At 39.9% G+C, this 26,336-nt stretch overlaps 1 protein-coding gene across 1 annotated transcript in view; it reads left to right on the top strand.

The window, feature by feature from the left end:
* ZFYVE9 (zinc finger FYVE-type containing 9) overlaps positions 1-25,523 on the top strand; it is a 172,125-nt gene extending 146,602 nt beyond the window's left edge. Inside the window, exons 14-19 of the mRNA XM_040627308.1 lie at positions 12,782-12,932; positions 15,185-15,265; positions 17,433-17,595; positions 21,320-21,425; positions 23,348-23,524; positions 24,943-25,523. Coding sequence (XP_040483242.1) covers positions 12,782-12,932; positions 15,185-15,265; positions 17,433-17,595; positions 21,320-21,425; positions 23,348-23,524; positions 24,943-25,104 — 840 coding nt within the window. The 3' untranslated portion in view covers positions 25,105-25,523. The remainder of the gene's footprint in view (positions 1-12,781; positions 12,933-15,184; positions 15,266-17,432; positions 17,596-21,319; positions 21,426-23,347; positions 23,525-24,942) is intronic.
* Positions 25,524-26,336: the final 813 nt, after the last annotated feature.

The following is a 26,336-nucleotide window of genomic DNA, read 5'->3' as shown; positions in this document are numbered from 1 at the left end:
CTGCTTCTCTCTCCCTATGCCTCTTGCTTTCTCTCGCTCTCTCTCAAATAATCTTTTTTTTTTTTTTTTTAAAGATTTTTTTATTTATTTATGTGACAGAGAGACAGCCAGCGAGAGAGGGAACACAGCAGGGGGAGTGGGAGAGAAAGAAGCAGGCTCATAGTGGAGGAGCCCGATGTGGGACTCGATCCCGGAACGCCAGGATCACGCCCTGAGCCGAAGGCAGACGCTTTAACGACTGCGCTACCCAGGTGCCCCTCAAATAATCTTAAAAAAAAAAAAAGGCACAGGTCCAGATGGTTTCACTTGTGACTTTTACTAAACAACGAAGGAAGAAATAACACCAGTTCTTAAAAAACACTCAGAAAATAAATGAGGAGGGAATCTCATTCTATGAGGCCAGCATTACACTAGTAACAAAACCAGCGGGAAAAATTACAAGAAATGAAAACTGCAGACTGGTATTCCTCATGAAGATAGTTGCAAAGATATGTAACACGTTTTTAGTAAATCCAGTCCAGCAAATCACAAAATGATATGGTACATCATGACTAGATGCGGTTTATTCCAAGAATGCTAAGTTGGTTTAACATTCAAAAAAATCAATCTGTAACTCATATTAGCAGGATGAAAAAATGTGAATCACATGATGGAGAAAAAGCATTTGACAAAATTCTACTTCCATTCAAAATGTGTGTATGTGCATATGTATCTTGGCAGTCTAAGAGTTAAAGAGAACTTCTACAACCTAATAAACACATCTACAAAAAAACCTACAATTAATATATATCAAATGGTGACAGCATAAATGCTTCCTTTTTAAGATTAAGTACAAGGAGAGGATATCTACTCTTATTTCTGTTCAACATTTCAGTGGAGCTCCTAGCCAATGTAATAAGACAAGAAGACAAAATAAGATGAATATAGACTGGAAAAAAGATTGTCTTTATTCACAGATAACATGATTGTTTATATGTAGGAAATCCTAAGGAACTTACAAAATGGCTACTAGATCTGATAAGTGAATTTAGCAAGATCCTTATGTAAAAATCAGTCATATTTCTGTATACTAATTAAATTAAAAAATTAGAATTTATTCGGTATGTATGTGGCTCAGTCAATTAAGCATCTGACTCTTGATTTCAGCTCAGGTCATGATCCCATGGGTCATGAGATTGAGCCCCACGTTGGGCTCTGCGCTCAACGTGGAATCGGCTACAGATGCTCTCTCCCTCTCCCCCCTGCTTGCTTTCTCTTTCTCCCTCCCTCTTGCTCCCAAATAAAGAAAATCTTTAAAAAAATAAATAAGACCAAAATAAGTGTAGAGAGATACAATATTTATGGATTGGAAGATTCAATATTGTTAAAATGTCAGTTCTTCCCAAATTGATCATAGTTTCAACACAATCCTAGTCAAAATGCCAGCAGAGTTTTGTTTTTGTTTTTTGTAAAAACAAAATTTTTGTAATTTTGTAAATTATTGTAAAAATTGAGGTGCTGATTCTAAAATTTATATGGAGATACAAGGAACCTAGAATAGCCAGAACAACTTTTTTTTTAAAGATATGATTTATTTATTGGAGAGAGAGCATGAGCGAGGGGGTGAAGGGAATAGAGGGTCAGAGGAAGAGTGAAAAGCCGACTTCCTGCTGAGCAGGGAGCCTGAGCAGGGGCTCAGTCACAGGACCCTGGGATCATGACCTGAGCTAAAGGCAGATGCTTAACTGACTGAGCCACCCTGGTGCCCCTAGCCAAAACAACTTCGAAAAAAGAATATAATTCAAGGACCTAACTACCTGATGTTAAGGCTTATTTTAAAGGTAGAATAATCAAGAGTATTATTTTGCTGTAAATATATGCATATAGATCAGTGGAACAGAGTAGAGAGTGATTTCAAATGCTGTTTTTATGGGGGTATGCACATGTCAAAATTCATCAGATTGTACATTTTAAATATGCACATTTTGTCAATTTTAAATATAATAGTAAAAAAATCAATTTTTTAAAAAGTAATATGGTGGACATTCAACCTATTATCAGGTCACTGGAGGAATAGAGCCACAGAATTAACCTAACATCAAAATCTCAAGTCTCAAAGTTTTGTTAATCCTTTACTCAGTACCCAGGAATAGAGAAATCTATGTTGGTTGTTGGTTGGTTCACAGAGTCTGTGAAATTATATGTCTGTACAATTCCCCGTCTAGTATAATTTAGGCTGAATGGCCTCTTGAGATTCCTTCCCACTCTACAATACTAAAACAGGAGTTCTGGTTTATTTTAATTCAAGGCTACACATATTCTTCAGAGAAATCTGAACTTACAAAAGCATAATTTCAAAGGTTCATTGTAGCACTAGCCCTAAAATCTGTTTGAGGAATGTTTTGTTTTCTGGCCTTTTAAAGAATACAATTCTTTTCTCTTAGGGGAGGAGGAGCTGATAGTCCTCTTTTCAAAAGAATGAAAGGAGTTGCGAATCCAACAATACATTAAAAAAATTATTCACACACACAAAAATTATTCACCATGATCAAGTAGGATTTATTCCTGGGATGCAAAGGTGATTCAATATTCACAAATCAATGAAAGTGATATATCATATCAACAAGAGAAAGGATAAAAACCGTATGATCACTTGAACAGGTGCAGAGAAAGCATTTGACAAAGTACATTATCCACTCATGATAAAAACCTTCGACAAAGTAGGCTTAGAGGGAACATACCACTGGACTTGAACATGGGTTCTAGCTTCTGGACACAGGTGAACTCCAGCTGATGGGAAGGATACTTATATTGTTCCAGAATATCTCCAGAAAGGATATTTCTCCCTTTTTCATCATTACTCAACTTTTCTCAGTTCTATTTCTGTTTCTTCACTCATAATTTTCTCTTTATCCAAAGTGTTCTTCCTTTGCACCTGATTTCATAGCCAATTCAAATGTTTTACCTTTTAGGAAATTTCCCTAGAATTCTCCATCCCCCCAGACAGTATCACTGTTTCTCTCCGTTTTCCTAGCTTTCTTTATTCAAGTAACTTGTATTGCTGGTGAGTTATGAAACCCCTTCTGCTCTGAATTTTGAGTCCCCTGAGGGCAGAGAGTCTGTCTTTCATTCTTCATTGTATCTGTGGTGCAGTGCTTTCATAAATTTTCTGTCTCTGCAGTGTCTCTACCTAAAGTCATTGTCAATTGCTTGATAAATGCTTATAGAATTAAATTGTTAAAACTTATTTTATTAGATACCTAATCTATGTGACACTGCAGTTGTATGTGAACCAAAAAAAATTTTTTTAATTATGCTAACAACACTTACTCTCATTGTAACTTAATGAATGGAACAAACCCTCCAAATCCATCCCTATTTAATATGGTTTACTAATTAGTATATTCAGCAAATATGTATTGAGCACCTGCCATAAGCAAGACTCTGTGCCTTACACATTATATAGAAATTGTAGCTATTCCTCAGGGTCGTGCATAAACTTCTGTATGTATAATTCCTTTCTACTATAAATCAAAAGATTAAACTGTCATTTTTTAACATGATATCTCAGGAAATTGAAGGACATAGCATGTTAATTCAGAGATGGATTCCATTCCTCCAACACAGTCATTCCTAGAACTGTATTCTTTTAATTGGCTTTTAACGATAATCATCGTAGATGGTTAGACTGGTGAGGGGGTGGGAAACACAGGAAGATACTTGCTTCAGAAGATAAAGCTTCTGTACTGCTTCACTTGATATGTTAAAATAGTCTTTTGAGATAAGACCCATGTAGCTGTTAGCTCAGTTCCTGGCTTGAGGTTGACACTCCATAGATGTTAGCTGTCACATGCTGTTGTCACAGCAATTGTTTCCTTGTCTTTTATCAGTATGTCATTTTCACTAATTCGTGAGCTCTTAGGAAGGGTCTGAATCCCATTATCTCATAAGAGGTACTTGGTTGAATTACTTGCTACTGATTTTTAGGTTGCTTTACAATTTTATAAGCAGAGTGGAGGAAACAAGCATACACATTTTATTTGCAAACACTTCATCAGTACTTATTATGTTCTTGGTGCTGTTCTAAGCACTTTATAAATATTTAATCCTTATAACTGTATGAAATAGTTACTTTTATTATCCCCTCTACAGAGGAGGAAACTGAGACACAGAGAAATCAAGTAACTTGCCCAGGGGCACACAGAGAGTTAGTAGCAAAGCCAGGAAATGCAGGCAGTCTGGTTTGAGTCCTTGCTCTTAATCATAATCCAAAACTGAATGTTGATGATGCAGTATAAGAAATACAAACAGTGCACAGTGCTATGGCTGCTCAAGGAAGGAAGCAGTCACATTGGTGTCTGGGAATTAAGAAGGCTGCATGCAGGAATTGGTATTTTTACTAGGCCTTGTTTTGGGGAGGTAGCGTTTTCAGTGCTTAGATATGGGGGGATGAAAGGGAAGGCTAAAGAGCTCAGAGATGGGAAATGGTAGAACATCAAGAAGTAGTCCTGCAAATAAGGGTATGGTAGGAAGGGAAGCAAGAGAGGAAAGCTGGTTTGGAGTAAGAGCATGGGAAGCTAGTTATTTTGAGCAGAGGACAGGGTAGAAAATATCAACCTGATCAGCACTGTGCTTTGGTAAATATGGGAACATTGTGTGGAATCAGAACCGACAGAGACTGACTGCGGAAAAACCAGTTATAAGGTTATTATTATGTCCAGAAAAGAGGTAGTTCTATCTTGAACTCTAGGGAAGATAGGAATAGGTGGAGGGGATATTACAGAGTTTGAATTGATAGACCAGAGAAATAGTACAGCTAGAAAGTTGAGTATTTATCTCATCATATGACAAATGTAACTTTATTTTATGGTCAGCAAAGTCCTTTGAATATTTGGGAAACTCTTCTCTTGGTGTAAATGAACATGATTTTAAGAAGGTTAAAGTATTCATTTATAAAGAAGTATGACGTTTATCTCATTGGGCTTGAAATTGACATCTGGGGAAATTATTTCTTAGAAGCTAGCTGATTTATTTAGAATGTCTGAATTGAGAATATTTCTTAATCTGCTTAGTGTAGACAAAGTTAGAAACCACTTTAGCCTAATGATTTGGAAGAAATGATAGATACAACAAAATTTAAAGTTGCTGTATGTGGGGGCATCTAAGTGGCTCAGTTAGTAGAGCATGCTACTCTTGATCTCGAGATCGTGTGTTTCAGCCCCATTTTGGGGACAGAGTTTACTTAAAAAAAAATTACTATATGTGATTTTATCAGTTTCTTCATGTGATATGAATGTAAATTGCAAATGAGACCTTAATTAGCCAGTCAGTTGACTTTGCTAAATAGGAGTCTTCCTGCTGACTTATCCTGTTTGCAGAAAACTTACTTAAAAGTAATCTTTGGAAAACCCTGCCAGAAGTGGTTTGAATTAGTGAGGTTGATAAATACCAGTGTGAGAGGAGTATTCAGTTATTATTTGGGTGCCTTTGGTGATGTAGTAATATATTAAAACACTAACTTTGCAAGAGTTACAAACATAACAAAGTAAAGCTAGGAGATGATGATATCTTAGAATTGTATTGGTATAATATCTATGAATATATTTAACCAAGTAGGTAAAAGGAGGTAAAAGACTTGTACTTTAAAAACCACAAAACATTGCTGAAAGAAATGAAGAGAACCTAAATAAATGAGAAGACATCTCATGTTCATGGATAGGAAGACTTAGTATTGTTAAGATGTTAGTATTATTCCAGGTGGGTCTACAGATCCAATGTAAGCCCTATCAGAACTTCAGTGGCCTTTTTTTTTTTTTTCCAGAAAAGAAAAAGCCAGTACTCAAATTCTTTTGGAATTGCAAGGGCCTCCAAAGTCAAAATAATCTTGTACAAGAACAAAATTGGAGGAGTCACCCTTCCCTAATTCAAAACTTACTGCAAGGCTACAGTAATCAAAATAGTGTGGTACTAGCATGGAATAGACTTAAGAATCCAGAAATAAACCTATACAGGTATGGTCAATTGATTTTGACAAGGATGCCAAGACCATTTAATGATGAATGAACAGCCTTCAGCAAATGGTGCTAGGACAACAGAACTTCCACATGTAAAATAATGAAGTTGTACCCCTACTTCACACCATATATAAAACTTAAAATGGATCAGTGACCTAAATGTAAGAGCTAAAACCATGGAGCTCTTTGAAAAAAAAAACAAAAAAACCACAAAAAAAACCCCATGAGGGTAATTTTTCATAACTTTGGATTTGACAATGGATTCTTAGATAATTTACAACAATACAAGTAACGGGGGTGCCTGGGTGGCTCAGTTGTTAAGTGTCTGCCTTTGGCTCAGGGCGTGATCCCGGTGTTCTGAGATCGAGCCCCGCATCAGGCTCCTCCGCTGGGAGCCTGCTTCTTCCTCTCCCACTCCCCCTGCTTGTGTTCCCCCTCTAGCTGGCTATCTGTCTCTCTGGAAATAAATAAATAAAATCTTTAAAAAAAAATAACAAAAAACAAGTAACAAAAGAAAAAATAGATTAGACTTAATAAAAATTAAAATATTTTTTGCATTCAAGGACATTAACAAGAAAGTGAAAAGACAACCTACACATGGGAGAAAACTATTTGCAAATCATATATCTGACAAGTGTCTGATATCTAGAAGATACAAAGAATTCTTATAACTCAACAACAAAAGACAGTCCCATTAAAGGATGGGCAAAGGGCAACTGTTTTCTAGATTTGTCTCCAGAGGCAAGGGAAATAAAAGCAAAAATAAACTATTGGGACTACATCAAAATTAAAAGCTTCTGCACAGTGAAGGAACCAATCAACAAAACTAAAAGGCAACCTGTGGAATGGGAGAAGATATTTGCTATTACAGTAAAGGGTTAGTATGCAAAATATATGAAGAAATTATCAAACTCAACACCCAAAAAACAATAATCCAATTAAAATGGGCAGAAGACATGAGCAGACATTTCTCCAAGTAATACATACAGATGGCCAACAGACACATGAAAAGATGCTCATCATCACTTACCATCCGGGAAATGCAAATCACAACTACAATGAGATATCACCTCACACCTGTTAGAATGGCTAAAATCAGCAACACAGGAAACAACAGCTATTGGTGAGGATGTGGAGAAAAAGGAACACTCATGCACCATTGGTAGGAATGCAAATTGGTGTAGCCAATGTGTAAAACAGTCTGGAAGTTCCTCAGAAAGTTAAAAATAGATGCGGCACCTGGGTGGCTCAGTCGGTTAAGCATCTGACTCTTGATTTTGGCTTAAGTCATGATCCCAGGGTCGTGGAATTGAGCCCTGTGTCAGGCTCCACACTCAGTGGGGAGTTTGCTGGAAGTTGCTTGCCCTCTGCCCCTCCCCCATTCACACATGAGCACTCTCTTTCTCTCAAATAAATCTTAAAAATGAAAGTTAAAAACAGAACTACCCTACAGCCCAGCAATTGCACTACTAAGTATTTACCCAGAATATACAAAAACATGAATTCAAAGATGTACATGCACCCCTATATTTATAGCACTATTATTTACAATAGCCGAATGATGGAAAGAGCCCAAATGTCCATGGAGTAATGAATAGATAAAGAAGAGTGGTATATATGCACAATGGAACATTATTTAGCCATCAAAAAGAATAAAATCTTGTCATTTGCAAGGACATGGTTGGAGCTAGGGAGTATAAGGGTAAGTGATAAAAGTCAGAGAAAGACAAGTACCGTATGATTTCACTGTTATGAGGAATTCAAGAAACAGAACAGATGAGCAAAGGGGGAAGAAAAGAGAGAAACAAATGAGGAAACAGACTCTTAATTATAGAGAACAAGGAATAAACTCATGGTTATCAGAGGGGACATGGGTGGGAGGTGGGTTAAATAGGTGATGGGGATTGAAGAATGCACTTCCGTGATGAGCACTGGGTGATATATGGAATTGTTGAATCACTATATTGTACACCCTAAACTAATAAAACACTGTGTGTGTGTGTGTGTGTGTGTGTGTGTGTGTGTGTGTGTGTGTGTGTGTGTATACATACATACACACACTTTTTTTTTTTTTTTTTTTTAATGGGCAGTGGACTTGGGAGACCTGGGTTGCTCAGTCCGTTGAGTGTCTGACTCTTGGTTTCAGCTCAGGTCATGATCTCAGGGTCATGGGCTCCAACCCCTCATGGGGCTCTGCACTCAGCACAGAGTCTGCTTGATACTCTCTCCTTCCCCCTCTGACCCTCCTCCTGCTTCTTTCTCTTTCTCTCAAATAAATATATTTGAGAGATACTTGAGAGAGAGAGCAAGAGAAAGCATGAGTAGAGGTGGATGGGCAAAGGGAGAGGGAAAAACAGGTTCCCGCTGAGCAGGGAGCCCAGCACAGGGCTCAATCCCAGGACCCTGGGATCATGACCTGAGCTGAAGGCAGCTGCTTAACTGACTGAGTCATCCAGGTGCCCCTGAATATAATCTTTGTTTTTGAATAGACATTTCTCCAAAGAAGATATTCATATGGCCGATAAGTAAATGAAAAGATGCTTAACATCATTAATCATTAGGGAAATGCAAATCAAAACCACAATGAGGCACTGCTTCACACCTACTAGAATGGCTATAAAACAACAGAAAATAACAAGTGTCTGCAAGGATGTGGAGAAATTGGGCCCCTTCTGTGTTGTTGGTGAAAATGTAAAATGGTTCATCCACTATGAAAAACAGTTTGGCAACTCCTCAAAAAGTTAGATGTAGAATTACTGGGGCGCCTGGGTGGCACAGTCGTTAAATGTCTGCCTTCGGCTCGGGGCATGATCCCGGCGTTCTGGGATCAAGCCCCACATCAGGCTCCTCTGCTAAGAACCTGCTTCTTCCTCTCCCACTCCCCCTGCTTGTGTTCCCTCTCTCGCTGGCTGTCTCTCTCTGTCAAAAAAATAAATAAAATCTTAAAAAAAAAAAAAAAAAAGAATTACTGTATGACCCTGCAATTCCACCTCCAGATATATACCCCGAAGAATTGAAAACAGTTACACAAACAAGTACATGCACACATACGTTTATAGTAGCACTGTTCACAGTAGCCAAAACATGGGCATAGCCCAAATGTGCATGGATGGATGGATGAATGGATGGATGGACAATCTCTGATGCATGAATATGTATGTGTATATTATGTGTGTACACACACACACATTCACACACAGAATATTATTCAACCATAAAAAGAAGTGAAGTACTGATACATGCTACACTGTGGTTGAGCTTCCAAAACATTACATTAAGGGGAAGAAGCCAGAAATGATGGTCACGTATTATATGGTCCCATTCGTGTGAAATAGCCAGAATCAGTTCCTACAGAATGCAGATTGGTGGTTAGGATTGGGAGTGGGAAGAAACTAGTTAGAGGAAGGTTTTTACTTTGGAGTGATGGAAGTGTTCTGGAACTAGATAAAGGTTAGTATCGCACGCCATTGTGAATGTATTAGATGCCTCTAAACTGTTCACTTTGAAATGGTTAATTCTATGTATGTGAATTTCACCTCACATTATTTTGTTTTGAGTGTGTTGATACAGGAATATAAAAGGTATCAGAACACTCAACTGGTATTTTTCACACTATAGTACTGCAGTTTGTAATGTAAGAGGAAGAGGGGAGTAAAACAAATGTTTGTGTGTTTTTTTTTTAAGATTTTATTTATTTATTTGACAGAGATAGCCAGCGAGAGAGGGAACACAAGCAGGGGGAGTGGGAGAGGAAGAAGCAGGCTCTTAGCAGAGGAGCCTGATGTGGGGCTCGATCCCAGAATGCTGGGATTACGCCCTGAGCCAAAGGCAAACGCTTAACGACTGCGCCACCCAGGTGCCCCAAAACAAATGTTTTGTACTAGATTTTTGAAAGATTAAAGCCATTTAAAGGATTGGATCAGAGAGGTGGACAAATGGGATGGCATGAAGGAAAAAATGGGAACTAAAAAGTAAATTATCTCAATCTTATTTCAGTTAGAAGCCAGAGTTTAACACCAAGATAATATAAGTTCAGATTTGTTTACTAGATACAAAATGGTGGCCTGTGAGTTTTTTCAGGTTAGGTTTAGAATTATTACCTTAAATCTTTTGATAAGAGCAAAGCATTTGTTGAAGAGACTGTCTTATTTTCCATGAGATACTCTTTCCTCCTTTGTCAAAGATTAGTTGACCATATAGTTGTAGGTCCATTTATGGGTTTTCTATTCTGTTCCTTTGATCTGTGTGTCTGTTTTTGTGCCAGTACTGTACTGTCTTGATCACCACAGCTTTGTAATATAACTTGGAGTCTGGAATTGTGAGCCTCCAGTTTTGCTTTTCTTTTTCAAGATTGCTTTGGTTCTTCAGGGTATTTTGTGGTTCCATACAAATTGTAGGATTATTCTAGCTCTGTGAAAAATGCTGGTGGTATTTTGATAGGGACTGCATTAAATATGTGGATTGCTTTGAGTAGCATAGACATTTTAACAATATTTGTTCTCCTAATCCATGAGCATGGAATGCTTTTCCATTTCTTTGTGTCGTCTTCAATTTCTTTCATAAGTGTTCTATAGTTTTCAGAGTATAGATCTTTCACCTCTATGGTTGGATTTATTCCTAGGTATCTTATGGTTTTGGGTGCAGTTGTAAATGGGATCGATGCCTTGATTTCTTCATCTGCTGCATTATTGGTGTGTAGAAATGTAACAGATTTCTGTACATCGATTTTATAGCAACTTCGCTGAATTCATTTATCAGTTCTAGCAATTTTTTGGTGGAGTCTTTCAGGCTTTTTACATAGAGTATCATGTCATCTGAAAATAATGAAAGTTTGACTTCTTCCTTGCCAATTCGGATGCCTTTTATTTCTTTTTGTTGTCTGATTGCTGAGTCTAGAACTTCCAGTACTGTGTTAAATAACAGTGGTGAGTGTGGCCATCCCTCTCTTATTCTTGATCACAAAGGAAAAGCTGCCAGCTTTTCCCCATTGAAGATACTAGCAATGGAAAAAAGACCATCTCTTCAACAAATGGTGCTGTGAAAACTGGACACAAACATGCAGAAGAATGAAACTGGACCACTTTCTTATACCATACACAAATATAAATTCAAAATTGATGAACGACCTAAATGTGAGACAGGAAACCATCAAAATCCTAGAGGAGAACACAGGCAGCAAGTTCTTTGACATCGGCCATAGCAACTTCTTACTGGATAAGTTTCCAGAGGCCGGAGAAACAAAAGCAAAAGTGAACTATTAGGACATCATCAAGATAAAAACCTTCTGCACAGCAAAGGAAATAATCAACAAACCTAAAAGGCATCCTTTGGAATGGGAGAAGATATTTGCAAATGACATATCTGATAGAGTTAGTATCCAAAATCTATAATGAACTTACCAAACCCAACACACACAAAAACAAGTAATCCAGTTAAGAAATGGGCAAAAGACACGAACATACATTTTTCCAAAGACATCCAAATGGCTAACAGACACATGAAAGGATGCTTAACATCACTCGTCATCAGGGAAATACAAATTAAAACTCAATGAGATACCACTTCACATCTGTCAGAATGGCTCAAATTAACAACACAGGATACAACAGATGTTGGCAAAGATGTAGAGAAACGGGAGCCCTCCTACACTGCTGGTGAGAATGCAAACTGGTGCAGCCACTCTGGAGAACAGTATGGAGGGTCCTCAAAAAGTTGAAAATAAAACTACCCTACAACCCAGCAGTTGCACTACAAAGTATTTACCCAGAGGATACAAAGTTACTGATTCAAAGGGGCACATGCACCCCGCTGTTTACAGAACTATCAACAATAGCCAAACTATGGTAAGAGCCCAAATGTCCATCGACTGATGAATGGATAAAGAAGATGTGGTATATATATACACAATGGAATATTACTCAGCCATCAAAAAAATCTTGCCATTTGCAACGATGTGGATGGAGCTAGAGTGTATTGTTCTAAGTGAAATAAGTCAGAGGAAGACAAATACCATATGGTTTCACTCATGTGGAATTTAAGAAATGAAACAGGTGAATATAGGGGGAAAAAAAGAGACAGACTCTTAACTATAGAGAACAAACCGAGGGTTGCTGGAGGAGAGGGTGGCAGGGGAATGGGTTAAATGGGTGATGGGTATTAAGGAGGGCACTTGTGATGTGCACTGGGTGTTGTATGTAAGTATAAGTTCTCCTGAAACTAATATTACATTATATGTTAACTCACTGGAATTTAAATAAGAACTTGAAGGAAAAAAAGAACAAAGCAACATATTAGTGATTTCACTGATGATTTCAAACTTAAGTTAGTAAAACTAAGAAGCAATGGAGTTTATATATTTCTAGAGGAAAACACTCCTTTGTGTGTATATGGGAAAAGAGGGCAGATGCACTTACATATGGAACATTCTTTTGACTTAGAATTTCAGTGTATGTATCCTCGGAGAATCCAGTGGGTAGGGGAAATTACTATAATTAGCTAAACTAATGTTAACTTGAATTCAGTGCAGCAACGAAAATACCAAAAAGATGAATGTAAAATATGTCATGTGCTTACTTAGGTTATAATACAAATCACCTATAAACTATACAGGGAATTTTTATATATGTTGATTTTTTTCCCCTCAGTGGTGACTGAGTTTTCACTATTGTTTTTTGTCTTTGAGATAAAGGAGTTGTACTGTGCCAGACCAAAAACAAAAAACAAAAAAAAAAACCCCATAAAACCATTTTTGTCAGAATAAGAAAGTTAACCCTTTTCTTTGATTGCAGATGATGAAAGCCATGAACAAGTCCAATGAACATGTTCTGGCAGGAGGTGCCTGCTTCAATGAGAAGGCAGACTCGCATCTTGTGTGTGTACAGAATGATGACGGAAACTATCAGACCCAAGCTATCAGTATTCACAATCAGCCCAGAAAGGGTGAGTATTGGAGCTGATTGACACGCTAAGAATTGTACTGGACTTGGAAAGTTGGATATCTTAGCCCCATAACTCTCACTTTCAAGCTAGGTGGCCATAAACAATTTGATGAAATTAACCTTTCCAAGCTTATTCTCCAAGATTACATTGACTCCCCAAGTAGATAGACTCAGAGTCGTAAATGGGATCTCTACTAATAAAGGGAACATTTTGAAAATACTGCCTCAGGATATTGGCAGGGCCAGGGTTGATATTTGAAGGTAGGACACTAGGCCCCGTAGTGAGAATATGCTTAGGTAGATTTTAAGCTTGTTGAATAACCATTTCCAAAGAATGTTAATAGGTTAACTGGAGTCTGAGAGAAGGCTTCTTGGTTCAGTGGTACTTATAATGTGGCCTCATCACTTAGGAGATTGTTAGAAATGAAGCGTCTGTACCCCAGATTTGCTAAATTAGAATTTGTTTTTTTAGCAAGGTTCTGTGTTCAAATGCGTATTGAAATTTAAGAAGCATTGCTTATGGTGGCATTTCTTAAGGTGTCTTATCAGGTTCCATGGTTTTAAAAAATACATAAGTGACAGTCTTGCATAATACATTAAACTGAGAAATCCTGGATTAAACAAGTTTAAACAGATTTCTTTACTACAGGACTTTTCAGAGCCTTTAACAGGCTGATGCATATTATAATTTTCTAAAAGGAAGATAGTGCCTGGCCCTTCCCAAATTTATTTGACTATGAATCTTGTTTTTCCTCAGAGTATCTCCCATAACTCACTTTCTCTAGTATGCTTTATGAAACAGTTGTCTGGGTGACAGTGACATAGGTCACTGTCTTCGATATATTTTTTGAATTGGTTGTTTAGTAAAGGTATAAAAGGTCTTTGTCACATGTATATTCACTATGATATCCAAAATAAGGTAGGTGATAAGTCCACAATGCTGTTAGTCAAATGATACCTAGACTGTTTGAATTAAGTTCTGGATATCATTAATGTAATTGATGATATCCATTTCTAAAACTGGAGGTTCTTTAGAGGATGATTCAAGGCCTGTGAAAAATTTGGAAATGAGGTCAAAAGAAGACCTTTTGAATGAAGCTTACATGTTTAATCTGGAAAAGTCTAGATCAGAAGAGGGTGAAAAATAGCTATCTCTATTTTTAAGGTTTTCTACTATGTGGAAATAAGATTCAGTTTACTCTCTATAGCTACAAAAGGCCAAAACCAGCACTTTGGGTGAAAGTTACAGGACTCTAGATCTGGACTGAATTTGAGAGCACATTCTGTAAGGCCAAGAGTTATCCAGAAGTAGAATGGGCTGCCTTGTGCCATTGTGGGCTCCTTGCCACTAGGAGTCTTTGAGAAAGGCTGGATGTCCACCTGTTAGAGATATTGCAGGGCCAATGGGCAGGAAGTTGGATTACTTAGACCAGTAGAAGATATGGAGGAGCATAGGGGTTCCTGGCTGGCTCAGTTGATGGAGCATGCAACTGTTGATGTCCGGGTTGTAAATTCAAGGCCCATGTTGGGTGTGGAGATTACTTTAAAAAAAAAAAAAAAAGAAAAGAAAAGATGTGGAGGAGCATTAGTGAAATTTTCTTAAAGCTAAATGGGATTAAATGTCCTTTCTTTTATGAAGACATAATGGTAACAGATATTTGTCTTTTAAATAGGTTTTTTTTTTTTTTAAAGAACTGCACTAGGTCAATAAAATGCTAATCATATCTCCATCTTCAAAATATATTTTATCTAAAAAAAATTATTAGATCAGGGATCAGACTTTTTCTGTGAATGGCTGGGTGATAAATATTTTAGGCATTGCAGGCCTGTGATCTTTGTCGCCAGTTACTCAACTCCGGCTTACTTCGAAAATTGCCACAGACGGTATGTAAATGAGTGGACATGACTGTGTTCCGATGAAATTTTATTTACAAACACAGGCTGCGGGCCAAACAGGTTGTAGTTTGCCAAGCCCTAGACTTGACCACTAAGATTTCTTTGCTTGTAAGATTCTTTAATTCTTGATTGGAGGTAGAGGAAAACAAAATGAGGGAGTGTGTCTTAAAACTTCATTCCCAAAGCTATCATAAGCATCAGAATTATTGGTTACTTGTAGATAGTGGTGTATAGAGTTGATGTTTTTTGTTTTCTGTATGATGATGGTTGGAGTTACCAACTAACTATCAAATATTTCATTATTGTTCTCAGTTTATATCTCCAGATCTACACTGAACTATTTCTATTCTGTTTTAGTGACTGGTGCCAGTTTCTTTGTGTTCAGTGGTGCTCTGAAATCTTCTTCTGGATATCTTGCCAAGTCCAGTATTGTGGAAGGTAAAGAATAAGTTATGTACTGCATGTGTATTAGTTCAGTCCTAATTATACAATTAAAAAAGCAAGGAATGTTGGAGTGCCTGGCTGGCTCAGTCAGTAGAACATGCGACTCGATCTCAGGGTCCTAAGTTGAAGCCCCATGTTGGGCTTAGAGCGTACATGAATGATGATGATGATGATGATGATGATGATAAAAGTTTAAAAAATAAAAAGCAATGGATGTTAAGTGAAACCATGACACTTCTATAGTAGACTTCTGACTCCTATTATGTATTTAATAGCATAGTAGTACAGGGATGGCTTGACTCTGCTCAGTGATGTCCAGGGCCTCAGTTGAGATGACTTGATAGCTGGGCGTTCAAATTATCTGAAGGTTCGTTCACTCACATGTCTGGGTCCTGGCCTGGGTTGATTTAAAGACTAGGATGGGTGACTGAAGTACTCACACTTTGACTTCTTCGTATGCCATGGTGGCCTTGGGGTAGCTGGACTTCTTATTCCAGGCACGTGTGTTCTCGCAAAAGGCAGAAGCCATGTTGCTTCTTATGACCCAGTCTCGAAAGTCACACGATGTCACTTCTACCATACTGTAGTGTTGGGAGTAGTCATAAGCCTTCCCAGTTTCAAGAGGAGAGGAATTAGACTCCACTTCTTAATGGGGAAATGGGAAGGTAGCATTGTGAGAAAGCATGTGAGACAGGAGATATTGTGGTGACCTTTGGAAAGTACAGTCTGCCGCACATGCTGACAGGTTTTCATTTCCGCAGTAGCTTACTTCAGTACCCTGTCTGAAAGCAGTCCTTCCTGGGGCTGGAGCCTAGTGTGTTAACGGAAGTACAGAGACGGTCTTACCTATGTTAATAGGTACTGGCTTTGACCTCCTTTTTGGTAAGCTTAATAAAACAACTAGTAAAGAGCAAAGTACATTAATATTTTACAACTAAATTTCACAACTTTGACTATAAAGCGGAAGAATGCTATTAAGAAATTGTTAGGAAATCTAGAAGTTAAACAGTCATTGGTCTTAAGTGACTATTTAATGCCTCTGTGATCAAGTATTGACTACATTTGAAATTGTGTCTTGACAAAATCATTAAAAAAACACCCTTTAAATGTAGTGGAAATGATCATTTGAATTGATACAGATCCTTAAAAATGCAAAGTATTGTGTTTAAAAGTTATATCTCTGTCTTTGGGAATTTCTTAGGTCTTATATTTCACTGTGAGTTGAACAGTTGGCTGCCTGTTTATGAAATTTTTATTGACGCTTTTATAAAATTATTTTAGTTGACGAAATTTTTGGGGCGCCTAGGTGGCACAGTTGTTAAGCGTCTGCCTTCAACTCAGGGCGTGATCCCAGCGTTCTGGGATCAAGCCCCGCATCAGGCTTCTCCGCTCGGAGCCTGCTTCTTCCTCTCCCACTCCCCCTGCTTGTGTTCCCTCTCTTGCTGGCTGTCTCTCTCTGTCAAATAAATAAATGAAATCTTAAAAAAAAAAAAGAGAAAGAAATTTTGTGTCAATGAAGGAGGGTAAACACGTGACAACTTTCACGTCAACAAACACATGACAACTTTCATGGTGAATTTCAGGGTTGCCTTTGACTTGGGTAGATAGCAGGCCAAAAATAGTTGCAGTGCGTTGGCTACAGTGTAGCTCATGTGAAACACATGTGGTAGGTTTGCCTTATTGCTAGCCATGCTAGCCAATGAATGGATTTATCCCTTCTACTGTTGTTTACTCAGTGACTTATTTAACTAACATTTACGGGAATTCACTCTATGCTGGGCAGTCATAGTAAGGTGCAAACACATAAATATGAATAGAGTATGATAAATGCAAGAGTGAAAGCCATTCTAGCAGTCCAGAAGAGGGATGTGACTGTGTGTAAGTTTTCCTCTGGTGGTCTTAGGAGCAATTCAGTGTGTCTGAAGTGAAATCAACAGGCGAGTGTTTTAAGCAGGAGCCATCTTGGTGTCTGCTCCTCATAGCACTTTCAAAAGTAAGAGGTTCAGCTTAAAGAACAAAACCTCCTATGTCTGTCAGCTTTAGAGAGCAGAGCGGAATTTTACATTTAATCCTAAAGGGATTTGCTAGGTACCCTGATTGATCTGCCCCCTCCCTGGCCTTGCGTTCTTTCCATCTGTATTATCTTGGTGCTGATTCTCAGATGGCGTTATGGTCCAGATCACCGCGGAGAACATGGATGCCTTGAGGCAGGCACTGCGAGACATGAAGGACTTCACCATCACCTGCGGCAAGGCGGACGCCGAGGATCCCCAGGAGCACATCTACATCCAGTGGGTGGATGATGACAAGAACGTCAACAAGGGGTAAAGGCAGAGGACTTGCCCTCTGGCGCAGTTAGTTAGGAGCTGGGCCCTGGGTTTTGTCTACGCTGGTGTTTATAACTTTACTGAAAGCCCAAAGAGAAAGGACTGCTTCAGAGAGAGAGAGAGAGAGATTTATATATTTATATATATATATATAAGATTTTATTTATTTATTTGACAGACACAGCGAGAGAGGGAACACAAGCAAGAGTGGGAGAGGGAGAAGCAGGCTTCCCACGGAGCGGGGAGCCTGATGCGGGGCTCAATCCCAGGACCCTGGGATCATGACTGAGCCGAAGGTGGACGCTTAACGGCTGAGCCACCCAGGCGCCCCAGCTTCAGATATTTAACATAAAATTTTAAATTTCTAGCATGTTGGCTTAATTTCTGAAGGAGTTTCTCTGCATATTTTTGAAGAAGTGTGGGGGGAAGGAGTTGATGAAACAAAACAATCCTCTAAAGTTATCGACATAATAGTTAATAACCTAAGCTGTTTATGGTTTTATAAAGAAAGCCCTTTTGCTAACATTGTTTCATTTGAGATAATAACTAGTGTTGTTTTTGCCATGTTATAGATGAGTAAACAAGCACCTAAAGGCTCAGTGACTCCGCAGAGCCAGGAAGTGGCAGAGCTAGGACTTAAAACCACCTCCTTGGGCTTCAAGTCCTAAACTCTTTCCCAGTATATGGCAGCTCTACTCTGAGGGCTCAAGCCAAAACTTTGGTCATCTTTGACACTTATTTTTCTCTCACACCCTACACCTACTCCAATGGTAAATCCTGGTGCTGTTACACTTTCTAGCATATATTTTGTATATCCAGTTATATTTTACTTCAACATGTATCCAGAATCATACTACCTCTCTGGCCACCATCCTGGTTCAGGCCACCATCATTTGGTCTGGATTATTGCCGGAGCCTTTCAGTTGGCTTGCTTGTTTCTAGTCTTCAACTCCTCCTGCCCCCCAACCTAATCTGTTTCTAATACAGAGCAATGTCCCTTCTCTGCTCAGAACTCACCACTGGCTTCCAGTATGATTCAGGGTAAAAGCCAAAGTGTTTTTCAACTTCTGTGTCCTCACATAATCCGCCTACTCTCTTACCTCACAGAAGCAACACCTGCCTTTTTTTTTTTTTTTTAAGATTTTATTTATTTATTTATTCAACAGAGATAGAGACAGCCAGCGAGAGAGGGAACACAAGCAGGGGGAGTGGGAGAGGAAGAAGCAGGCTCATAGCAGAGGAGCCTGATGTGGGGCTCGATCCCACAACGCCGGGATCACACCCTGAGCCGAAGGCAGACGCTTAACCGCTGTGCCACCCAGGTGCCCCCAACACCTGCCTTCTTGTCTGAGCATGTCAACTCTGCTTCTGCCCTCAGACGTTTGCTTGCTGTTCTTTCCCCTTGTACTCTGTCCCTCAATAGCCAAGATAGCCAAATGAGTCCCTCCTTCACCACCTTCAAGTTTTTTCTAGAATGTCATTTTCTCAGTAAAGCCTTCCTTGGCCGGCCTATCTAAATTACAATCCTCCCATACACATTTCTTCTCTCCCACTCCCAATACTTCCCGTCCCCCTTCCTTGCATTGTATTTCTCAAGAGAACTTATAATTCTCTAACATAAAATATATTTTCACTTATTATATTGCCCCTGGGATGTAAACTCCATAAGGGAAGGGATTTTTGTCTGGTTTATTTATTGCTGTATCACCAACACCTAAAACACTGTCTGGCACTGAATAGGTGCTTAAAAATTGATTGATTGAATGAACATATCATACATCATTGTATTAAGCTTTCTGCCATCCAGTCCGTCCCTTTTTCCTTCAGGCAATAATAATTCTCTGCGTAGGTCTCTGGAAATACAAAAACGAATTCCACAAGCTCCTGCTGAAAAAGTGGTTCAGTCTGGTTTTGAAGATAGTTATAAATAAGTGCACCCAAGTATGGAAGATGCTCATAGAAAACTCTCTTAAGATACAGTGAAGATAAGAAAGAAAAGAGGAAGCTTGGTAGAGGTACTGGGGCGGTACTCAAGGACCTTCATAGAGAAATGGACGCTGATGGAGCTCAGTCTGGTGAGAGGAGTTGGTATTTGCCACACAGTTGTGGCAGAGTGGGCGTTCCAGTCTGAGGGAATAGCAGGAGCAAGGCAAACAGAGGGCATTGACAACACGGCACACCAGGTTTTTTAAAAATCTTCTGAGCTTTTGAACAAAAGCAGTTTCTAAATCAATGAGTACATTTGCCTATTTTACAAATAGCCCTTTCCCATGCTTCACTGGAAATTTTAATTTCAAAATCAATTTGTGGTGAATTCCCTAATATAGTTGGAAATGAACATGGTTATTAGGACCAAAAAATTGCTGCAAATCTGATGCTATGAGGTACCCGTAACTAATAACAAGCAGGTTGCCCCTTCCTACAGCAAGTGCCCATGGCAGCACCTCAGAAAACGGGACAAGAACTAGTTAGGGAAGACTCTCAAATTCAGGAGTTTAGTGTGTAGTGTGTAAAATGAATCTTTTCCAGCTTGTTCCTCAGTGTCTGGATATCCTCTCTCAAAATACTCTAATCAACTAAGAGTGCCCCCCCCTTTTTAAAAAGATTATTTTAGGGAGAGAGAGAGAGAGAGCATGTGAGTGGGGAGGGGGAGGGGAGGGGGAAGAGGGAGAATCTGAAGCAGACTCTGCACTAAGCACAGCGCCCAACGTGGGGCTTGATCTCACAACTACAAGATCACGACCTGAGCTGAAGCCAAGAGTCTGACGCTAAACGCACCGCGCCACCCAGGTGCCCCAAGAGTGCCCTTTTTCGATACCGTTGTTTCATGAGTTAGAAGTTAAATTCAGTGTTGTTTAAATAACTTTAATTCAGGTGAATGAAATGAATCCTTGATATTGAAGTTCAAGTTCAATTTGATCTTTTTACACAAGGATTAAAAAACATAAACAGGTTTGGAAACTGTTAGGAAGAGTTTGGAATCTTTGTGACAGTTATTTTGAATCCTCATCGAAATGAATGTGAATCTCTACCTATTTACAGTTGCTTTATTTTGGAGAGGAAAGGACTATAAAGAGCCTTTCTGTTCAGGAACTTAGGAGTGATAATTTAGCACTAAAGGGAATTTGTTGTAATAATAATATAAATACTTGTTCATGAGCTCACACCAACACTGTTTTCATTTACGTACTTGGTCAAATAATTCTTTTAATCAATAAATATTTATTAAACGCCTACATTCCAAGCAGTGTGTCAGAACTGGGAATACAGCCTACAGAGGTGAGTGTATCATATTCCCTCCCCTTAAGAAGTTCATTGTGAGGCAGACGTGCAAACGTGTCAGTGTTGTCATGGTCAGAAGCAGAGTGTGTAACAGCAGAGGGGAGGACGAGATTGGATGGGTGGCCATGCACTCACTAAATTTGGGAAGGAATGCTGGGAGAAGAGAGTAGGTTTGAGTAGATAGATTTTTAAATTGAAAGAACCAACTCCTGGAATCATGGCTCCTTTTTTATATGTGCTCTTTGATTATTTCAGTGCACAGGCCCCCCCATGAGGGCTCTATTCATGTACATTTTTGGGCAGTGTCTTCGTACCGTGATGTGTTGCTCAGATGTGCTCAACAAAGTGCCCAGTGTAATTAGTAGCAAGACTTGATATGAGAAGTGGTTCTTCTGACTTCGAGAGCTGCTTCCATCTCTTTCCTTTGCCTCTATTGTAGTGTTGTAAGTCCTATAGATGGGAAGTCCATGGAGTCTATAACAAGTGTGAAGATATTCCATGGATCAGAATATAAAGCAAATGGAAAAGTCATCAGATGGACAGAGGTAAGGAAATGAAACTTGGCATCCTTGGTCCCCTTTGAGCACAACTTTTTGCAAGGTTCAGAGACACACTGTGGACTGATTCTGAAGGATAAGAATAGAAGATGTCTCTGTTTACCTTCGGTACTCCAGTCCCTCTGGTCTATCTTAGCTCGCCTGGAAGAAATGCCGCCAAGTACAGCCTGTAGCAGTCTGATTTCTCTTCCTTTTTATGAACGAGCTTTTAGAGATTTGTTTGCATTAGAATTCAAGAAGGATGCTTCTCTGAATAGTATATACCATCTTTGCTGTGTTCATCAGAATGCTGGGCGAGTTCTATGTACTCACAGTTAGAAGTATCTTACATAACACAGTCTTTAAAAAAATAGGCTTATTTCACCAATAAAAAAACTAAAGCTCAGAGACTCAGTAACTTGTCCAGGATTACAAGGCAAATAAGAAATGGCAAAGTTCTGCTTCAAACCCAGATCCTGCCAACTCCCAAGCTCTTTTCCACTATACGTTCATTCCCTCACCTGAAAGCTGTACGAGAGGCTAACCTGGGAGTGAGAGGAGCAGGGCAGGGCCCCGTACGTGTGTTCATCTCAGATCAGGAAGTTTATTCTCTGAGAATAAACAGGTAGGTTGTAGGTCTCTTAATTTCTGTTGAACCTGAGTTATACTCCTCCATAAAACAAAACATTATAAGACTTCTAGAATTCCTTGCAGTCTTAAAAGTCTTAATTTTTTTCAAAAAAAATTCTGTGACTTCTAGCTTTCCCATTTTATACACAGGGTAGCTCAGGCTAAGAGAAGTTTGATGCTTTACCCAAGTTCACGCAGCTGGTTCATGAGAGCAAGAGACTAGAACCTGGTTCTGCATTTCTCAAGCTGTTGTTCCAAGTAACTTCTGCATACCACCAGGCTCAGTGTTTTCATATGCAGCTCAGTGGTCTCAGCAGCTTGCTTTGTAATGATTATCCCTTCCACACACTCCAAGTAGTACAGAGTCTGGACCATGTGAAACTCGTTACCACTTACTAGTAGTTTGACCTCTTCTCCCTCCCTTTTGCTCCCCAGTAATCCAGTGAGGTAGCAGTGTGACCCATCTCATTTAAATAATGAGAAAACAGGAGCAGAGGCCTGGCAGAGCAGGGGCCAGATGACTTCTGATGCCCACTTCGGAGCTCTGCTCATCATTTCATGGTGCTATTCTCACTGGTGCACGGGGCTTCCGGGCTGCCCCCTTTGTAGTACTTTTAGCGTAAGCCCCCTAGCAGTAAGCCAGGGGGTGGTGTATATAAGCATTGTGTATTCGCATATCTGTATCTTCTGTATTATGCTTTTATATCATTTACAATAACCAGGGAAGCCAGGGGCTTTCTGTTTTACAAAGGCGTAGTTGGGCATTAAGAAGTCAAAGGACTTGCTCGTGACCCTCCTCTCTGGGACTAGGACTCACTGTGCTTCTGATTCTGTCTAGTGCACTGTTCAGCTTGCTGTAAGGACACTAACACGGTTCTGGCCTCAGCAGTGGCACAGTCTTGTGAGAAGAAAACTCTTGTGATGAGAGGCAGAAGACTTAGATTCTTGGATTGGTCTTGCCTCTAAGGACTTCTGTGCACTTGAGCAAGTCACTTCTCTTCTCTGAGTGATCTGTAACATGAAGGGGTTGGGTCACGTAATCCATAAGAGCTGTTCTTTTAGATTCCAAGATGATTCCCGCAGAAGATTGTCCACATAAAAGGATTACCTTTTAGAAATAATGCCTTTTCTAGTTCTCCGTAGAACATACCCTTATGACGGGGGCTGAGACCAGGGAGATAGGCAGGTCAGGTCTTCCTGCACATCTTAGGGGTCAGGGTGCTCATACACAGTGGGCTCATGCACTTGTTTTTCCGCACATCTGGGCACAAGGCTAAAAGTCTCTTCTATTTGGGGAACAGGTGTTTTTTCTAGAAAACGATGACCAGCACAGTTGCCTGAGTGATCCTGCAGATCATAGCCGATTGACTGAGCACGTTGCCAAGGCTTTTTGCCTTGCTCTCTGTCCCCACCTTAAGCTTCTGAAGGAAGATGGAATGACTAAACTAGGACTACGTGTGACACTTGACTCAGACCAGGTAAGAAGAGTCTTAGGAGGTAGCCTTGGAAGCTGGGCTTGAGCAGCTTTTTTGGCATGTGAGTGTTCCTGCATCAACCTAGAGAACTTAGTTCTCTGGGTCTTCTGGCCTTCCCTGTGTTAGTCATGTACCCAGATGTGCTTGTTGGTGAGACTCTCTGAACTGTTTGAACCTTGGCTTCCTCACCTGAATGTCTTCCCAGGACTGTTTTGAGTGTGGGGTAAGGAGGGGAAGTGTTTGAGGACCTGCCACCCCTGTGTGAAGGGCTTCAGTGCTCTTCTTTGAGACTCCCCAGTTCCACCCTTCAGGAATCATTCTGTTGCCCTGAGCCAGCAGGTCCCAAGCTGTCCCGTCTGCTGTTTTCTTAATCCAGCTGCAGCAGGCTTCTTCTGACAGGCCTCTGCACCTCTCAGTCCTTAAGGTTTTTCTTGTCAGCATTTCAGTGCTAGTCCGTGGATGAGGACTTGATCTATTTCCCCACTAGTTTTCCTGTCAGCTTGGGTCTCCTGTGGCCAGGCTTCCCTTCCTGTCTTAATATTTTTGTAAGCTGTTGTAGTAACAGTCCCCCCCGCCCTGCTCCAATCCTTGTCCCAGTGTCTCTCTCCTGTGGCCTTGTGGTCTGATCTCTATTTTTTTGGATTTTGGATCCCTGTGACATGTCCCACTGCTCATGCTTTAATGCAGAGTTGTGTCACTATCAGGGAAAATATGAAAGGTTATGATTGGACTCCACCTCCTGCCTAGTCATCAGTCAACGTATTTATTTTCTGATTAAGCTCTTGACCAATGCAGTACTAATAAGCATATCAGGGTAATACAAATGAGGTCTCCTGGTCCTTTCTCGAATGATACTGATAACCTGGTTAGAGAATTGCCTTACATAAAACAATTAAATAACAAGCATTTTTCTGCTAAATGTGTGAGCCTCTTGAGGGCAGGGGCCCTGTTACATTCACCTTTGAATCCATGTGTGTGTAGGTGCTCAGAAAATGGCTTGTGGATGGATGGATGGATGGATGGATGGATGGATGGATGGATGGATGGAAGAACAGATGTTCAGTTCCTGCTGTTAGGGAGTTGTACCAAGTATATTTCTCATCTTATTTTCCACAACCAAAGGTTTAGGTATTGTTTCTGACGTTCCATACCTCTCTGTGCTGCCCCTCACCCCCCACCGTTTCCTGGGAAACTAAGGCCTTAACAGGTTAAGTGTCTTAGCCTAGGTCTCACAGCTACCAAGTGCCAGAGTCAGGATGAATACATGACAGGATGATAATAAATGACAGTTCAGGGAAGAGAAGGAGAACCTTGTGTTCACGGCTATGTGTCTAACCCGTGGCCAAGGACATTTCCTTTCCAGCTCAGCCTCCTTGGCCCTCTCTGTCCAGTAACCTGTCGTCCCCTTCTCTGTGCCGTAGGTTGGCTATCAAGCAGGGAGCAATGGCCAGCCCCTTCCCTCGCAGTACATGAACGATCTGGACAGCGCTTTGGTGCCAGTGATCCATGGAGGGGCCTGCCAGCTCAGTGAGGGCCCCATCGTCATGGAACTCATCTTTTATATTCTGGAAAACATCGCATAGACAGAGAGGACTTCATTGTTTTTCCGTTCAGACCTGTTGCAACAGCAGTCATACCCAAATCATTTGCACTTTAGAACTGGAAGATTAAGCTTTTGTTAACACTATTAAATGGGGGGTGGGTGGGAGTGGGGGTTTGGGGGCAGGGGTGGGAAAGGGTGGTCGGGGGGACAGATGTTCCATAATTCTGAGTCTTCTATGCATTGTCCACCAAGAAGATCTGGGCAGCTTCTGTTACTGCGCAAGTTATGCTATCCTTGCCGCTAATCCCCTTCCCTTACTGTTAAGACAAAAATCCCGCTCCTCTCTTTTAAGATTTACTTATGGTCTTGTGCTCAGAAATGCTCAAATGGGTACAACCATCACCAAGGATGGGGTTGGGAGGGCAGAGGGAAAATAAAAAAAGAAGCATTGGTCTTGCACTCTTTGTACAGAATTGATATAAAAAAGAATTCCACACTGATTTTGTCCTACTTACATCACAGTGACTTCAAGTAGAATTCACACTTAGTTTTTTGCATTTTATCAGATTATTCACTGAAGTGAATCAGAGACCCAGTGGATTACCTCTTCTGTCCAAGGAATGGCATCTCAGTGTAAATGAGGTCACGTGGATAGCAGAGCTGAATTCAGGATTGCTCAGGATCTGCCCGAGTGAATGGCAGGTATTGAATTGGGCCTTTCTGAGAAAACTGACAGAATACACTCAAGGCATTTTTAGTCCTACGCTAGAGTTATTTACAGAATATTTTATTGAGAATAATTTAAACTTCCAGGAAAATCGCAAATACAAAAATACCCGTGTATGCTTTACCTAGATTCACCTGTTCACATACTAACATTCTGCGTCATTTGCTTTAGCTTTCTCTCTCTCCATAAAAAAATTAAGGCATTTGAGAGTAAGTTGCATATACTCCTAAATAATGTTTAGTTGCTAGAAATTAACTGCAACTTCAGTCAATTTAATAGGATCCTTGAACCTAGCCTCTGTCCAGTTATGTCCGGCAGAGAATTTTCCCTCCAGGAAAGCTCCCAGCCTAGGATCAGACTCAGTGAGTAGCTGCCCTGACTCACCTTTATGTCATCAGTATTTTTGGTGAGTATAGGTTCCCCACCCTGTTTTTTAATAGAAAATGTCATCTTGTGCTTTCTCGTAATTTGAATCCGTTTGTGCATTCTTCACATTATTTAGCAGTTATACTTGGTCATCTGTAAGCAAAAGCCCTTCCTTCTTT

This window comes from Ursus maritimus, unplaced genomic scaffold, assembly GCF_017311325.1.
Source record: "Ursus maritimus isolate PB19 unplaced genomic scaffold, ASM1731132v1 scaffold_12, whole genome shotgun sequence".
Classification (NCBI taxonomy): domain Eukaryota; kingdom Metazoa; phylum Chordata; class Mammalia; order Carnivora; family Ursidae; genus Ursus; species Ursus maritimus.
The sequence above is the reverse complement of the archived record's forward strand: the minus strand, read 5'-3'. Positions and strand labels throughout refer to the sequence as shown.